Source organism: Balaenoptera physalus (genome assembly GCF_965194825.1).
Source record: "Balaenoptera physalus genome assembly, chromosome: 9".
Lineage (NCBI taxonomy): Eukaryota > Metazoa > Chordata > Mammalia > Artiodactyla > Balaenopteridae > Balaenoptera > Balaenoptera physalus.
In genome coordinates this window covers 61,418,927-61,437,808 of record NC_138888.1, presented here as the reverse complement: position 1 = coordinate 61,437,808, position 18,882 = coordinate 61,418,927, and the positions used below count along the sequence as shown (strand labels likewise).

At 36.3% G+C, this 18,882-nt stretch overlaps 1 protein-coding gene across 5 annotated transcripts in view; it reads right to left on the bottom strand.

Annotated features, from left to right (window-relative positions):
• The window catches only part of MMS22L (MMS22 like, DNA repair protein), a 140,839-nt gene that overhangs the window by 114,387 nt on the left and 7,570 nt on the right, over nucleotides 1-18,882 (bottom strand). For 4 of the 5 annotated variants that reach the window (XM_082475093.1, XM_082475095.1, XM_082475096.1 and 1 more), the window contains exons 2-7: nucleotides 18,111-18,289; nucleotides 16,923-17,048; nucleotides 13,852-13,901; nucleotides 8,585-8,672; nucleotides 8,312-8,489; nucleotides 5,727-5,817 (exon numbers count right to left, since the gene is read on the bottom strand). In XM_082475093.1, coding sequence (XP_082331219.1) covers nucleotides 5,727-5,817; nucleotides 8,312-8,489; nucleotides 8,585-8,672; nucleotides 13,852-13,901; nucleotides 16,923-17,048; nucleotides 18,111-18,274 — 697 coding nt within the window. In that variant the 5' untranslated portion in view covers nucleotides 18,275-18,289. Of the gene's footprint in view, nucleotides 1-5,726; nucleotides 5,818-8,311; nucleotides 8,490-8,584; nucleotides 8,673-13,851; nucleotides 13,902-16,922; nucleotides 17,049-18,110; nucleotides 18,290-18,641; nucleotides 18,879-18,882 lie in introns of those variants that run through there. The other variant, XM_082475094.1, reaches the window with a different exon arrangement.

The window sequence follows — 18,882 nt, the reverse complement described above, 5'->3', positions numbered from 1 at the left end:
GAGTCCCATACAGGATAAATCCAAGGAAAAACATGCCAAGATACATATTAATCAAACTATCAAAAATTAAATACAAAGAAAAAATATTAAAAGCACAAGGGAAAAGCAACCATTAACATACAAGAGAATCCCCATAAGGTTAACAGCTGATCTTTCAGCAGAAACTCTGCAAGCCAGAGGGAGTGGCAGGGCATATTTACAGTGATGAAAGGGAAAAACCTACAACCAAGATTACTCTACCCAGCAAGGATCACATTCAGATTCGACAGAGAAATTAAAACCTTTACAGAAAGGTAAAAGCTAAGAGAATTCAGCACCACGAAACCAGCTTTACAACAAATGCTAGAGGAACTTCTCTAGGCAGGAAACACAAGAGAAGGAAAAGACCTACAACAACAAACCCAAAACAATTAAGAAAATGGTAATAGGAACATACATATCGATAACTACCTTAAATGTAAATGGACTGAATGCTCCAACCAAAAGACACAGACTGGCTGAATGGATACAAAAACAAGACCTGTATATGTGCTGTCTACAAGAGACCCACTTCAGACCTAGGGACACATAGAGAGTGAAAGTGAAGGGATGGAAAAAGATATTCCATGCAAATGGAAATCAAGAGAGCTGGAGCAGCAATTCTCATATCAGACAAAACAGACTTTAAAATAGAGACTGTTACAAGAGACAAAGAAGGACACTATACAATGATGAAGGGATCAATCCAAGAAGAAGATATAACAACTGTAAATATTTATGCACCCAACATAAGAGCACCTCAATATATAATGCAAATGCTAACAGCCATACAAGGGGAAATCAACAGTAATACAATCATAGTGGAGGACTTTAACACCCCACTTTCACCAATGGACAGATCATCCAAAATGAAAATAAGGAAACACAAGCTTTAAATGATGCATTAAACAAGACGGACATAACTGATATTTATAGGACATTCCATCCAAAAACAACAGAATATACTTTCTTCTCAAGCGCTCAAGGAACATTCTCCAGGATAGATCATATCTTGGGTCACAAACCAAGTCTTGGTAAGTTTAAGAAAACTGAAATCGTACCAAGTATCTTTTCCATCAACAACACTATGAGACTAGATATCAATTACAGGAAAAAGTCTGTAAAAAATAAAAACACATGGAGGCTAAACAATACACTACTAAATGACAAAGTGATCACTGAAGAAATCAAAGAGGAAATCAAAAAATACCTAGAAACAAATGACAATGAAAACACGATGACCCGAAACCTATGGGATACAGCAAAAGCAGTTCTAAGAGGGAAGTTTACAGCAATAAAATCCTACTTCAAGAAAAAAGAAACATCTAAAGTAAACAATCTAACCTTACACCTAAAGCAATTAGAGAGAGAAGAACAAAAAACCCCCAAGTTAGCAGAAGGAAAGAAATCATAAAGATCAGAATAGAAATAAATGAAAAAGAAATGAAGGAAACAATAGCAAAGATCAATAAAACTAAAAGCTGGTTCTTTGAGAAGATAAACAAAATTGATAAACCATTAGCCAGACTCATCAAGAAAAAAAGGGAGAAGACTCAAATCAACAGAATTAGAAATGAATAAGAAGAAGTAACAACTGACACTGCTGAAATACAAAGGATCATGGGAGATTACTACAAGCAACTCTATGCCAATAAAATAGACAACCTGGAAGAAATGGACAAATTCTTAGAAGTGCACAACCTTCTGAGACTGAACCAGGAAGAAATAGAAAATATGAACAGACCAATCACAAGCACTGAAATTGAAACTGTGATTAAAAATCTTCCAACAAACAAAAGCCCAGGACCAGATGGCTTCACAGGCAAATTCTATCAAACATTTAGAGAAGAGCTAACAGCTGTCCTTCTCAAACTCTTCCAAAATATAGCAGAGGGAGGAACACTCCCAAACTCATTCTACAAGGCCACCATCACCCTGATACCAAAACCAGACAAAGATGTCACAAAAAAAGAATACTACAGACCAATATCACTGATGAACACAGATGCAAAAATCCTCAACAAAATACTAGCAAACAGAATCCAACAGCACATTAAAAGGATCATACACCATGATCAACTGGGGTTTATCCCAGGAATGCAAGGATTCTTCAAAATACACAAAATCAATGTCATACACCATATTAAAAAATTGAAGGATAAAAACCATATGATCATCTCAATAGATGTAGAAAGGGCTTTCAACAAAATTCAACATCGATTTATGATAAAAAACCTCCAGAAAACAGGCAAAGAGGGAACTTATCTCAATATAATAAAGGCCTTATATGACAAACCCACAGCCAAAATCGTTCTCAATGGTGAAAAACTGAAACCATTTCCTCTAAGATCAGGAACAAGACAAGGTTGTCCACTCTCACCACTATTATTCAACATAGTTTTGGAAGTGTTAGCCACAGCAATCAGAGAAGAAAAGGAAAGAAATAAAAGGAATCCAAATCAGAAAAGAAGAAGTAAAGCTGTCACTGTTTGCAGATGACATGATACTATACATACAGAATCCTAAAGATGCTACCAGAAAACTACTAGAGCTAATCAATGAATTTGGTAAAGTAGCAGTATACAAAATTAATGCACAGCAATCTCTTGCATTCCTATACACTAATGATGAAAAATCTGAAAGAGAAATTAAGGAAACACTCCCATTTACCACTGCAAAAAAAGAATAAAATACCTAGGAATAAACCTACCTAAGGAGACAAAAGACCTGTATGCAGAAAACTATATAACACTGATGAGAGAAGTTAAAGATGATGCAAACAGATGGAGAGATAGACCATGTTCTTGGATTGAAAGAATCAACATTGTGAAAATGACTATACTACCCAAAGCAATCTAAAGATTCAATGCAATCCCTATCAAACTACCAACGGCATTTTTCACAGAACTAGAACAATAAATTTCACAGTTTGTATGGAAACACAAAAGACCCTGAATAGCCAAAGCAATCTTGAGAAAGAAAAACAGAGCTGGAGGAATCAGGCTCCTGGATTGCAGACTATACTAGAAAGCTACAGTAATCAAGACAGTGTGGTACTGGCACAAAAACAGAAATATAGATCAATGGAACAGGCTACAAACCCCAGAGATAAACCCATGCACGTATGTTCACCTTATTTTTGATAAAGGAGGCAAGAATATACAATGGAGAAAAGACAGCCTCTTCAATAAGTGGTGCTGGGAAAAATGGACAGCTACATGTAAAAGAATGAAATTACAACACTCCCTAACACCATACACAAAAATAAACTCAAAATGGATTAAAGACCTAAATGTAAGGCCAGACACCATAACACTCTTAGAGGAAAACATAGGCAGAACACTCTATGACATACATCACAGCAAGATCCTTTTTGACTCACCTCCTAGAGAAATGGATATAAAAACAAATGGGACCTAATGAAACTTAAAAGCTTTTGCACAGCAAAGGAAAACATAAACAAGACAAAAGGACAACCCTTAGAATGGGAGAAAATATTTGCAAACGAAGCAACTGACGAAGGATTAATCTCCAAAACATACAACAGCTCATGCAGCTCAATATCAAAAAAACAAACAACCCAATCAAAAAACTGGCAGAAGACTTAAATACACATTTCTCCAAAGAAGATATACAGATTGCCAACAAACACATGAAAGGATGCTCAACATCACTAATCATTAAAGAAATGCAAATTAAAACTACAATGAGGTATCACCTCACACCAGTCAGAATGGCCATCATCAAAAAAATCTACAAACAATAAATGCTGGAGAGGGTGTGGAGAAAAGGGAACCCTCTTGCACTGTTGGTGGGAATGTAAATTGGTACAGCCACTACGAAGAACAGTATGGAGGTTCCTTAAAAAACTAAAAATAGAACTATCGTACGACCCAGCAATCCCACTACTGGGCATATACCCTGAGAAAACCATAATTCAAAAAGATTCACGTACTACAATGTTCACTGCAGGACTATTTACAATAGCCAGGACATGGAAGCCACCTAAGTGTCCATCGACAGATGAATGGATAAAGAAGATGTGGCACATATATACAATGGAGTATTACTCAGCCATAAAAAGAAAGGAAACTGAGTTATTTGTAGAAAGGTGGATGGATACAGAGTGAAGTAAGTCAGAAACAGAAAAACAAATACCGTATGTTAACACTTATATATGTAATCTAAAAAGGAAAAAAAAAGGTTCTGAAGAACCTAGGGGCAGGACAGGAAAAAAGATGCAGACGTAGAGAATGGACTTGAGGACATGGGGAGGGGGAAGGGTAAGCTGGGACGAACTGAGAGAGTGGCATGGACATATATACACTACCATATGTAAAACAGATAGCTAGTGGGAAGCAGCCACATAGCAAAGGGAGATCAGCTCTGTGCTTTGTGACCATCTAGAGGGGTGGGATAGGGAGGGTGGGAGGGAGATGCAAGAGGGAGGAGATATGGGGATATATGTATGTGTATAGCTGATTCAGTTTGTTATAAAGCAGAAACTAACACACCACCGTAAAGCAATTATACTCCAATAAAGATGTTAAAAAAAAAAAAGAAATCCTTTCAATTTGTAACGAAGTCAAGTAGTAAGCCTCTCTGTAGTTAGTCCTGACACTTTAAGAGAGTAAGTGCTAGGTTATAATGTACACATCATTGTGTTAATCACAAAGACCGTTCTGAACATTAAAAATGCTCAAGTGCTTAAAAAAAAGTAATAATAATTTACAACTATACAATATTTACAGAAAATTGCCAGTTTGATAACGGAAACTAAAGATGTCAAAGAGCAAGACCAAGAAATAAATAGGCAACATGTGAAATAAAAGATTACTATCCATAATATATACAAATCTCTACTAATTAATTAAAGAAAGATGGGAAAGAATGAAACAAGAGATAAAACAACAAGTACTTTGCAAAATATAATGAACAAGTAATTAATAAAGCAAATATAAAAAGACAATGAAATGAAAGATGCTCCACTTCACTGGTAATCGGGAAATTGCAAAAACAGAGATTCAGTATCATTTTTCACGCATTAGTTGGCAAAAAATAAAAACAATTCTACTGGCAAGAGTATGAGGCAAAGGCATGTTCAGTTAGTGTACTTAAATTGTGGAAACTTAATATACAACACCAGAGCAGCATATACAATACTAAAAGTGCAATGTGCCACATCAATTCCAAAAACCTATTCTACTAAATAACTTGTACAAGTATTCAAAGATGTATATCTTATATCTACATAAGGATGTTCAATGAAATATTATTTGTAATACCAAAATAAACAGAATTAACAGAAATATCAAAAAATAGACTTGGCTAAATAAATTATGATAGGTCCATAAAACTGTATGTACTAACATGAACAGATCTCTAAAAAACTGTTAAATGAAACCCTACATAGAACAATATGATGATACCATTTGTGGTTAGAAAGAAAAACAAAACTCCTACCTATGAGTTTCTATATATGTATACTAATAGATAGTAAGTATGGATGGATGGATAAATGGACCAAGCTGTTCCCAGCAGTTATCTCTAGAAAAAAGAAGTAAGACCTTCACTTTTTAGTTTGGTTACTGTTTGATTAAAAAATAATAATAATCAGAAAGCACTTATTGTATAATTTTAAAAAACAATTTAGATTAAAAAACATTTACATTAAAAAAAGTACATAAATCAGAAATACATAAACTTACTCAATTTTTCACCAAGCATGTGAAGAATTTCCAGCACTAGCCAATGGATATCTAAGTGGAGATGTAACAAATGCCATGATGGTGGGAAAAGCTGTGAATGACATTAAAAACTGTGACTGAAAATTCATAACACTTTATTAGGTATTTTATAACATGTCACAACACTCCTCCATAACGCACAAGTTAACCTAACACTATTCAAAAGCTCAAGGAAAACCTCTGTCTTGTTCATTAGAGGATTTTTTCACTGGAGATCTTTAAAAGCAGGATATACTCTTAACTGATGTTGTTTAAGACAGACCCACCTCGGGGCTGCTGAATAGACTTGTATAGTAAAGGCCCCTACTAACCAACCGAGATTCTACTACAGCTGCAAGGCAGTAAATCAATTTTTTTAAACACTTATTTTCATGATTTTATTTTAGACTTTAGCTAGGAAATATGTTTTTAAATGTAATGAATACCCAGGAACTTCCATAAGATATCTTAACAAGAACTTCTGGATCATCATTTAGACACTACTGTCATGCCCATAAAGAAACTAAAGTTAAAAGTGGTGAAGAAATTTACCCCTTAATTAATGCTTTAGGATTCAAACCTAATTCTATCTGATTCAAAAGCCAGTGCTCTTTACTGTGCTAGCAGATTATCAATAACCTTTCTCCAGTCAACATTTCGAATCATTAAAATACGATACATACTTTTTATTAAAACAACTATGATGAATGATGGAGAGGGGTCTTGCCTTATCAAACATGCAAACAAAATAAAACACAACACTAATAAAACAGTGCTGGCTCAGGAATAGATAATAAATAGCAAAAATAGGGAAGAGAGAAATGGATACACATGATATGTCAAATCAGTGGGGAAAACATGGGTCATTCAATAAGAGACAGGATTATTAACTTATTCATTTGTAAGAAACTAGATTTCCTACCTCACAGTACATTTTTTAAAAAGAGATAAATAAAAGAGATAAATGTAAAAAAAAAAAAAGTATGTTTTTACAATAGCATAGGAATGATACCAAAGAAAAAACTGATAAATATAACTATATAAAAAAACTTAAATCATCTACCTAGCAAGTCAGCTTAATTGCTGAAAAAAAAGATAAATGAAAATATTCGTAATACATCATACCAACAAATAGTATCTCTAATTTTAAAAAGTTCCTGAAAAAGAATAAAAGACACATGCTCAACTGTAAATACCAATTAAAGCATTAGCTTTCATATATGAGAATGGTAAAATATAAGAAATATATAGAGACTGAAAGATGCTTTTTATTTTATGATTTTTTTCGTTTTGCTGATATTTCAGAAGAGAACAGTATTTCAGAATATGATTTTTTTGTTTATGTGTTGAAGACTCCATTCCCCTGCTTTAAAAATTCAGTCTTCTGATCTTCAAATAACCTATATTTTCAAGTCTGTCTAATTAAAAGCCTATGAAAGGCAAAACCTAGTTTGAGGACCCTTGCACACATTTTTTTATTTCTGCTGCTAGATAAATTATTAATTTTAATTTTCTTAAGCATTTGATGGATATTCAGAAAATAAAAATCAGTCCAATTTACAGAGACTAAAAAGAAAGAAAAATATCCCTCCCAGCACAATCCACCCACGAATCTTTATTAATTGACACAATTAAAAACAATTACCTATTTGGTTTCTATGGATTAGATATATTCACCTGTGAATTCAGTTGGAACTCTATTTACTTTTATTATTACATATATTGATCCCTGATAAGAAGAGTCAATTTTTTATTTTTGTTAAATTTCACAGAAATACATAAACATTTAATTGTACCTTATATTTTGGCAAAGACTTGTTCCTAAAAACTGAATGTTATTAAAATTGGTGAAGTCAAATAGAAGAGATTGAGAATTCAGGGAATGCCACAGGGAATTATAATTTGTCACTCACAGAAGCTCACATTTTCCTATGAAGAATTTGTTAATTACATCCACAGGTTGGGTCATGCTAACACATTTTTAAAAACCAAACCAGACAGACTGATCATCACAGGTAGGGAAAAAAAGGGGGGCACAGTTAAAACAATCTTAATCATATTCTGAAAATATCTCAAAAGCCAGAACAGACATAATGATGTGGTTTTGAAAGCATCACTTTTTAAAGATGATCTTCTTGAATCTTACTAAAATATAAGATAGTGTTTGCCCAAACTTTTATCAGTGGGAAAGAGGATACAAATTTTAGAAAACAAAGGTTATTTTATTTACTTTGAAACTTTTAAACATTTGCATTGTTACGATTGGAAGAAGAATAGCTATCAATGATTCAACGTAAACTACATCTAAGCACTTTATGTATTTTAATTATTCAATTCTCCCAATAACTCTAGGAAGCTAAACCAATTACACAGATGGAAAGACTGAAGCAAGAGGTGTTATTTGCCTGATGGCACATAATTAATAAAAGGAGGAGCCAGTATTTCAACTCAGGCAGTCTGGTCCAAGAACTACACTCCTGACTAATTTCCCTCATTCTTGAATGAACAGTCCATGTGGGGAGGAAAAAATACCTGGTACTTTAAAAATTAAATGAAACAAAGCAAACCTTAGTCTGGTTTTGATTTACAAATGCTCCTGTATTAATAATGGGAAGTTCTGATAGGTGTCCTATATACAAGAGTAATCCATGAAGCTCATCAATCAACACTGAGGGAAGTTGTGCCTCCAAAGTCTGGTAGGGATGGACAGGAACATGACTTTCGGCATTTTGTACTTGCAGGGACCTAAAACACGATGAGATACAATAAGCAATTAGATTCTGGATAAATTTGCACTCAGAAATTCATGCATTATTCATATTACTCATCTGACAGCCTACCTGAAAATGAAGACTTTAACATAATGAAGAAATGTTATGCACTGCTGCCTAATATTGGCTGCTTTGCAATGTAGGGTTGATATCTTCCCTAAAACCAAAATAGATAATGTTAATCATTGTTTAAATAATCAGTGGGCAGTGACAAAAAAATTGTGTGAGCCATATAAGTAGCAATTCTCTAGCTTTTCACTTTTTCAAATTACTCCTATATGGTTCTTACCATCCCCCACCCCCCCATACTGCTCTTAGTAAGGTCACCAGTGAAATCATGTTGTCCAATCTAATGGGCACCACTTGTGCTCAATTAACTTGCCCTTATAGGAGCATTCACTACACCTGGCTTCACTGATGTCCCATGCTGTCAGTCTTCTTTCTTCCTCACTTACCTATAATTCTCATCATGTTTTCTCTGCTTTTGTTTTCTGGTTTACTCATTTGCCCTAGAGCGGTTATGAGTGTTTTGCACATAGTAACTACCCAGATAATTTTTGCTCATTTTTGCTGATGTAAATGTTGAAGTGAGGGAAAGACGGCATGGGTTGAGAGAGATAGGGATAAGTCATTTGGGGCCTTACAAGTCATTATAAGGAGTTTTGATTTCATTGAAATACAGTAGATGGCCTTTCATTGGGTTTTGATCTAGGAGGAACAGGAATTGGTATACATTTAAAGCAGATTTTGTACACAGATTATAGAGGGGCAAAGGAGGATGTGTTAAGAGCCCTATAGCAGTAATTCAAGAGATCATAGGAAAATGGATAGGCTGAAGGTATATTTTGGTCATAAACCTACTGGGAATCCGATGGATGATATGAGTTTAAAGGAAATGAAAGAATCAAGAATGACATATAGGCAACTGTTAGCACCATGTAATGAGTGGAGAAAACATGGGCAGCGTGAACTGGTTTTAGAAGACATCACAGATGTACTCTTTGCACTATCTAAGCAATCCAAGGACAGATGTCAGGCAGCTTGACATGCAAGGCCTGGAGTGCAAAGGAGAGGTCTGGAATGTAGGTAAACCTTTGGAGTTGTTATCATTTAGAAATAAAGGAACTGATGAGATCGTACATGTAGGAGAAGATGTACAGAGAGGAGACTCAAACTGAGACCTGAGGAGACTGATTATTAGTAGTAGACCTGAGAGAGGAGGAGCTGGTAAAGGAGAGGCAGGAGAAGAGGGGAAAAAAACTTACTATAGGCAACAAATTATCACCCATATTAAACATAAAGCAAAATTTATTTTAAAATTTGTATTCAAATGAGCAAACGTGGACACTATTTTGGCAAAACAGAAGCATAAGTGTAAAGGTACCGTCCATATATCTACATACCAAACAGTGCAGTGCACTTTTACAGCTTAATTATACTTCGCTTACAAAAGTCATGATCCCCCAGTGTCACAATTCTCAGCCCATAAAGGAATTTGTCTCTTAAAAACAACTGCTGTGGGCTTCCCTGGTGGTGCAGTGGTTTGGCGCAGTGCTTAAGAATCCGCCTGCCAATGCAGGGGACACGGATTTGAGCCCTGGTCTGGGAAGATCCCACATGCCGCGGAGTAACTAAGCCCATGCACCACAACTACTGAGCCTGCACCCGCAGGCCACAACTACTGAAGCCCGAGCACCTAGAGCCCATGCTCCGCAACAAGAGAAGCCACCGCAATGAGAAGCCCGCGCACCAAAATGAAGAGTAGCCCCGGCTCACCACAACTAAAGAAAGCCCACATGCAGCAACAAAGACCCAATGCAGCCAAAAATAAATTAATTAATCAATTAAAAAAAAAAAACTACTGTGAACTGCTGCATCCAGCCAAGATGGAGTAAAAGGAATCAGAATTACCCATCTCCCACCTTAAACTAGAAAGCCAAAAAAAGTAAAACAATAATTTTCAGACATTGGACAAAGGCAACACAAGACTGCTATCCCAGAGAGAAGATAAGTCCTAAGATTGCACCAGCTTCCCACCTAGAGACAGTTTCTAGGCTGCAGCACAGGGAGAGAGAATTCAGAGCCCAAATCTGAGTCAAAGAGACATGAGATCTGAGTTTAGGGTAGTCTAAATTTGCAGGGTAAAAGTACCAAAGAAGAAAGAAAGCTACACAAAAAAAAGAGCCCTAGAAATGTACAGAGGGTCCCCTTTGAGTCTTCGACTAAGTACTGATCTGTAGGCCAGAGAAAAATATCAGAAAACAATTCCCAAAGCTTACTCAAACCAGGGAACAGTTCAAGATCCCACCAGCAAGAATGAAAAAAAAAATACACCACAAAGAATCCTCAGAAGCCTTACTAGAGCTAAATTAACATTAGACTAAAGGCTACTTTTTAAAAGTCCTAACAAAATATACAACAAGCCTCAAAAAGATCCCATGGATTACAAGTACTCAACAGTAAGCCAGAACAAAATTCAACACTAGTTTTAGGAATACAAGAAAATTCAGAAAGCAGCAATGTAAAATCTACAATGTCCATCACACAATAAAAAATTACTAGATGTTCAAAAGAGCAGAAAAATGTATCATAAAACTAGAAGAAAAATCAATCAACACAAACAGACCCAGAAATGACAATGATGAAAGAATCTGCAGTCAACGAAGCTAAAAACAGTGGAAGGCATAAAAAAAAATCCAAATGAAATGCCTAGAGACAAAAAAATACAATATCTGAAAAAGGGGTAACATCAACAGCTATATTTAATAACAGGTATTAGTAAAAAATAACATGTATGCTATTCTGCCTCAACAGGAAAGCAATCCAGGGAGTAAAATCAACAGGAGAACAAGAACCATATGCACTTCAGTAAGTGACCCTACATAAGGGCTTTCTGGGGAGGGTTGAGGGCCAAGGGTTTACATGAGTTTATTAACAAAGCCCTGACACAGCTGCATGGCAGGAGTAAGCTTATGTAGGGATAGTCTTTAATACTGCTAACCTGCCCAACAAATCTGTCATTAAGTTTTTTAAGTAATAACACCAGCCAAAATGTCAGTGTAGCAAGTAACCATTTCAACAAATAGTCCACTGTAGTAATTTTAGGTCAGTAAGTGTTTTTCAAGGAATAATCTTGCTCAATAAATGCCTTCCACAAACCCAATTTAATTAAGTCACGCTATATAGTAAAGGTATTTTTGCTGTTTCCACTACAATCTTATAGACGCTCCCCAGGAGTTTCAAAATAAAATTCTAGGTCTTTGGCACTGCTTTCAAAGACACCTATGATTGCATCCCTTCCAAAAATTAACCACTCACACACACTCGGGTCCAACCATACGTAGTTATTACTTACTCCCTGCTCCCTGAACTTTTATGTTTTTATATACTTCAATGTCTTTGTCTATATAGTTGTTTCTACCTGGAACTCATCCTATCCCCAAAACTTCTCCAAAATCTTTTGTCTGGCTAATTCCTCCTCATCCTTGAAGACCAAGATCTGCCATCACTCAGTGATGGGCACATAAATGGATAAAGCCCTTGGCTCCTGTAGCAGCTTTTGCATGCCTCTGTTACTACACTCTTCCATTTACCATGCTGACTATGCTTGTTTATCTGTCTTACTCAACTGCAAACTCTTCAGCAGCATAATTTTCCTCTTTGATTCATCAGCACCTTGCACAGTACCTGGCATGAAGCAGGGACTCAGGTGATAATGAAACAGTAATATCCAACATTTACTGAGAACAAACTAAGAAAACAAAACAAATAAAACAGCCCTGACAGCTGATAACAATTAGGCCATGATGTTCCCTACTGAAATTAAACAGTTGTCATACAATATCAAAAATAATCACACAAGATCACTCCATGATTATGGTGAAACAAGAAAAACACAAAACCTCTCTGTAATCATGTCTGACACAGAAACAAGGCACTACACAACCACACAAAAACAAACAAAATACAGAAACAGACTACTCTCTTCTTCCAGCTAAAATGACTATTGCTTCATTACAAATTAGAATCTTCCCTTGCCTCCTTCTGTGTGTCCCACCTTTTAGAGAAAAATTAAAAATTAACTTAGTCATCAAATTGCTTCTGCTTCTTAACAGCATCAAATCCAGAATAAAGCCATAGCCCCCTTAAACTCTACCCCAAATCAGCCAGCACAAGTGCATACCCTGTCACAAGCCCCTCCCTACTTCCTCTTACTGAGAAGCCCCAACTGTTCCTCATGATGTATATCTCCCCCTTGCTTCCTAAGCTAATAAACCCTTCAAAGGTGGGTTCCAAGTGATCTTTGGTTGCTGGGCATCACTAATAACAGACACTAGGCTAAGCACCTAACACACATTATGTCATTTAGTCCTCACAAGAACTCAATGAGGTGGGAACTATTACCTAGTGTGAGACCCACAATTAGCTAGGGTTAGAACCCAGGCTGACCACAGAGTCATGATTCTAAATACTACACTGTACCAGAACTGTTAGAAAGGAGAAGCAGCTAGCCTGAACTAAAACACACTGCCCTTCAATTTCCTTCACTACCTTAACTATACCAATTCCCTCACAAATCAGTAATCCATTAAATGTTAAAAACAAACAGGGACTTCCCTGGTGGCGCAGTGGTTAAGAATCCGCCTGCCAATGCAGGGGACACAGGTTCGAGCCCTGGTCCGGGAGGATCGCATATGCCGTGGAGCAACTAGGGCCGTGTGCCACAACTACTGAGCCTGCGCTCTAGAGCCCGCAAGCCACAACTACGGAGCCCAACTGCCACAAGTACTGAAGCCCGTGCACCTAGAGCCCATGCTCCACAACAAAGAGAAGCCTCTGCAATGAGAAGCCCACACACCGCAACAAAGAGTAGCTCCCGCTCACTGCAACTAGAGAAAGCCCGCGCGTAGCTACGAAGACCAAATGCAGCCAAAAATAAGAATAAATAAATAAAATTAAAAATTAAAAAAACCCAAAAAAAAACAAAAACAGAAAGCAGAAAAGAAAAACAAGAAAGACAGCATGAGGTCCAGCACTTTCTATTTCTCTAAGTTCTCCACCCCACTCCCCACCCCCAAAGCAAGTTACTAATTCACTTCAAAGATGTTTAGCCTTAATTTTACTTGCAGATTTGGAAAAATACTATAAATTTCATCTACAAACAAAATTTAAGTGTCATACTTTTTCTGAACACTATATATAACTGTATCCTGAACTTCTGGACTATCACTTCCTTCCTGTTATTATGATAGCCCAATGACACATCATAGACCCATGTACAATTCACTGTAAGGGAGCACCATTTCTTTTTGCCATTAAACACACTTAAAACTTACCAAAATCACAGTTGGCCTGTAATAAGGTTTCCAAGTTGTAGAGCTGTTGCCTAATTTAAAAAATGTAAGGTGAGAATTAGTTTTAGAATAGTTTAAAGCATGTAACAATTACACAGTATTTCCAAATCTTTTACACAGCTTTAATGCCTCTCATTCATGAATAATGTTTAACACTTCATGAATGTTTATTAGTGTCAGCTTCAGGTAGTAAAGACTTTGAGAGAAAATAAAACATGTCTTTGACCTCCCAAAAAGATCTACTAACAGCTACATTTATCTCAAAAATTATATAAAATATCATAGATTTCACCATCAAGAAGATACTGTTTATATCTTTAAGAAGTTTAAGACAGTTATATAATGAAATGTTAAATTGTATCATATAGTTACACAATAGGAGTTCTGAAGAGGAATAGAATATGTAATGTAGACTAATCAGGGAAAGTTTTAACTTACAATGTTCCACCTTAATTTCTGAGAATAATCTTCTCTTGCCATTTTTCCTAGTTGCCTTTCAGCTCCTTAAAGATTGAGCCACATTCATAACCTATGCCCTGAGTAAGATTCAATTCATTCTATAATGTTTAGGATTATATAGAATCACTCACACAGCCTATTTTCCCAATAAAACACATAATATGGCACAGGTTCCATGGGATGCGGGTGAGAAGAGAAATCCCTCCAACTTTCCATTTTCATTTAAATGTACCATTTATACATTCTTTTTTTAATTATGTAAGTTTCAAGTATACAGCACTATAATTCCACATCTGTGTACACTACAACATGATCACCACCACAAGTCTAATTACTATCCATAACCATACAGTTGACTCCCTTCACCTTTTTCACCCACCTCCTAAACCCCTTCCCCTCTGGTAACTACTGATCTGTTCTCTGTATCTAAGAGTTCGTTTTTGTTTTGTTTGTTCATTTACTTTATTTAGATTCCATGTATGAGTGAAATCATATAGTATTTGTCTTTCTCTGACTTATTTCACTAAGTATAATACCCTCAAGGTCCATCCATGTTGCTGCAAATGGCAGGATTTCACTCATTTTTAAGTCTGAATAGTATTCCATTGTGTGTGTGTGTATATATGTGTGTGTATATATAAATATGTAAAATTCCTTCATCCATTCATCCATTGAAGGACACTTAGGTTGTTTCCGTACCTTTATACCTTGACTGTTAAAAATAATGCTGCAATGAACACAGGGGGTGAATATATCTTTTCATATTAGTGTTTCTATGTCCTTCAGATAAACACCCAGAAGTGGAATAGCTGGGTCATAGGTAGCTCTATTCTTAACTTTTTGAAGAACCTCCACACTGTTTTCCATAGTGACTGCACCAATTTACACTCCCACCAACAGGGCATGAGGATTCCCTTTTCCTCACATCTTCGTTTGCTATTTCTCGTCTTTTTGATAACAGCCATTCTAACAGGTGTGAGGTGACATCTCACTGTGGTTTTGATTTGCATTCCCTTAATAGTCATGTTGAACATCTTCTCATATGCCTGTTGGTCATCTTCAAGTATTCTTTGGAAAAATATCTGTTCAGATCCTCTGCCCATTTTTTAATCAGATTTGTTGTTGTTGTTGTTCAGCTGCATGAATTCTTTATATATTTTGGATATTAACCCCTTATATTGACCAAATATATGATTTGCAAATTATTTTCTCCCATTCAGTAGGTTGCCTTTTCACTTTGACGATGGTTTCCTCTGCTGTGAGTACCTTTTTAGTTCGATGTAGTCACATTTGTTTATCTTTGCTTGTTTCCCTTGCCTTTGGAGTTAGAGCCACAAAAATATTGCTAAGACTGATGTCAATGAGGTTACTGCCTATATTTTCTTCTACACATTTTATGGTTTCAGGTCTTATATTCAAGCTTTTAATCCATCTTGAGTTAATTTTTGTGTATGATGTAAGACAGTGGTCTAGTTTCATTCTTTTGCCTATGGCTGTCCAATTTTCCCAACACCATTTATTGAAGACTTCCCTTTATTGTATGTTCTTTGCTCCTTCTGCGTAAATTAATTGTCCCTATACGTGTGGGTTTTTCTGGGCCCTCAATTCTGTTCCATTCATCTATGTGTCTGTTTTTATGCCAATAACATACTGTTTGTTTACTATACCTTTCTAATACAGTTTGAAATCAGAAAATGGGATATCTCCAGCTTTGCTCTTCTTTCTTAGGATTGTTTTGGCTATTTGGGATATTTTGTGGTTCCATATAAATTTTAGAATTACCATGTAAACATTCTTAATGTATTTTGGGCTAATAATTTGCCTTTAATAAGTGACTCCAAATCTAAAATCTGACTTATGGACTGGGTTTTAAATAATAATGAAGAATTATTTCAATTTCGTTAATTGTGTTTATGAGGTAATGTTTATGTTTAAAAAATAAGTTCATATTTTTAAGAGATACATACTGACGTAATTAAGGGTGAGATGACATGATGCCCGGAATTTGCTTAACAAATACTTAAGCCAAAAGTAGAGGGATAAGGACAGATGAAGGAAATGTGATAAAACCTTGATGTTTATCATAACTGAGGGAAGGTATATGGAGGTTCGTTATATTATTCTCTCTACATCTGTGTATGTTTGAAAATTTTTATTAAAAATTTTTTTAATGTTGTCTAGGTTAATCATATTTCTATTACATATTCTATTATAGTCTGAAAAATATATTTGGAAGTCTGAGTTCATTCTCTAAAGATTACTGAAAAATTATGACTATTAAGCAACAAAAGTATTTTATTTTTCTTCCAAAATTATGGTATAGTTCAAAGCCTAAAATATTTGTCTTCAATATATGATGTCAAATACAGAAGAATAAAACTTCTGAAAATCACTAAAAAAGAACTCACTGAAACCATTACTCCATCAAACATTATTGCTTATTTGTTGTTACTGATAAGATAATCAAGTAAGCAGCAATCACAATTCTACAGGTGCTTTTGTGATATCAGTATTAGAAACCACACAGCAATGTAACTTAAAACTGAAAAGCATCTATACTCAATGGCAGTTTTAAAATAAAAGACAAAACATACCTCAAGAGATGAAAGAGAACTCTAGATGAATTCACTAATGCTGTTTCAGTAACCCATTGAATGCCAAATATTTCCACTGTATCCTCTTCAAAATTAGTCGGTAAAGGATCAAGATTCAAAATCAGTCTGAAATGAAACTCTGATTTAATCTCATAAAAAGTATGCTATATCCCATACTATAGCATGAGTTTTTTTTTTTTTTACATTATATGAATCCATATAACACATGACATGTCAACAATGATGTTATAAAGTAAGGAAATGCCTTGGTACCTTATATCTCAGTAACAGTACAACTGGACTGTATTAAGAATTCAACCCTACACTGTGATAAAAAAAGAAAAAGGTTAACTAAAGAGCAATATAACTTGAGGGAAAAATGTGGAAAGGGATCTAGGGAACATACTTTCATCTGTCTTCAACAGTGGTCTTCAGTTGTAGAATTTCACCCTTTGAGGGGACATTTAATTTTTAAAACAGTTAAAAGGTATTCTGAGCCATGTCTAAAGAAGGGCATAATCAAGTTGAATAATATCCTTTAAGGTCTCAAAGAAGGTACAACTGTAATAATCAACAAAAATGGTTTCCTTTCTACTGAAATTGCCTCAGCAGGTATTTCCAAAATATTTCAGTAACAGTGGTTTTACTGCAATATGTGTATACACCTGTCCAAGACGAGAGCTTTGAAGATAACATTCCTGTGAACTTACACAACCTGGAGCATTAGGAAGTTTTAAAAAAATAAGTCTATAATATTTCTATACGTATAAATATACAGAGTGAGAAGACACTGGGGCAACAAAAAATGTGTGTCTTAATCACTGAGATGCTTCAGAATATTATCTCATGTTTTAGAAGGAAATGCGACTTCAAAAAGCCCTGGTAGTTCAGAATTCACTTCAAGTAAATTAGTGTCCGGCTCCTTACTCCAAAGCTGAGGCAGCAGTGAGGTCAGAGAACATCAGGTAACAAGAAAGTTCTCCTTGCAAAAAACTTTCAGGTGTGCTCTAACCAGGAAACTAACAGAGCTAATAGCTTGCATCTGTGTGATATACTAAGCCGATTTACAAGAACATTGCCTGATGAACATTAAAGTTTAATGGACTTAAGTCATAATTATATAACATTCCTAAACAGACATAAAAAAATCTCAATAGGGAAAAACAAAGTTTCCGATTTTTTACCTACCGCTTAAGAGCTCCGCTGGAAAGGTAGGACTCGCCAGAAAAATGTTTTCCTCCTCCTCTGTTGTCAAAATCACAAGAAAAGCAAGGGGGTTTGCACCATTCTGTCTCCAGCTCCAGCTCCAAGCTGTCGGTCAGGAACGTCGACGCAGCGGGACAGTTATCCATTGTTTACTTCATGTCCTGAAATGTTTGGGGTTCATTATAATTATCATTAAGGGCTCCAAGGAAGTTGTGATGAGATTCCTGTAGGTGGGGAGGGCCAAGACATTGGGGGTGATCTCAGAAAGTTCCCCAAAAGCCGCCACCCCCCCCCCCCGCACAAAGGAAAAAAACGAAAGGCCAAATCCTCAACAACTCTCCCCCCACGGACTCCACCAGATCAAGGATGTCAGAACTTAGAATGCACCCCCGACCGGCTGTGGCAGTAACTTAAAATCCCCTCTAACGTCAGACCCTGCAGCCCAGGGCAGGGTGAAGAAGAAAAAAATGTTGGCAGGACAGATCTAGCTGCACTTCCAGTGCCCGCCTTGACCTGAGTCCTCCGCTACGTTACTAAACCGCACTGAGCCAGCTTCCCCGCAGTGTCTGGAACCGCAAGCTCCCTCGCAGACTGCAGGCGAGGATCAGTAGGGCCTGGCGCAAACCCCGACTTCTCCCGGCCGGGGGCAAGCCCCGCCAGGTCCGCACAAGGCAGCGATCCGCGCGGGCCGGCCAAAAGGCGAGGGGAGCCAGTGTCCTGCGCCCCCGGGCGCCCCTGGTTTGGTGCACGTCGT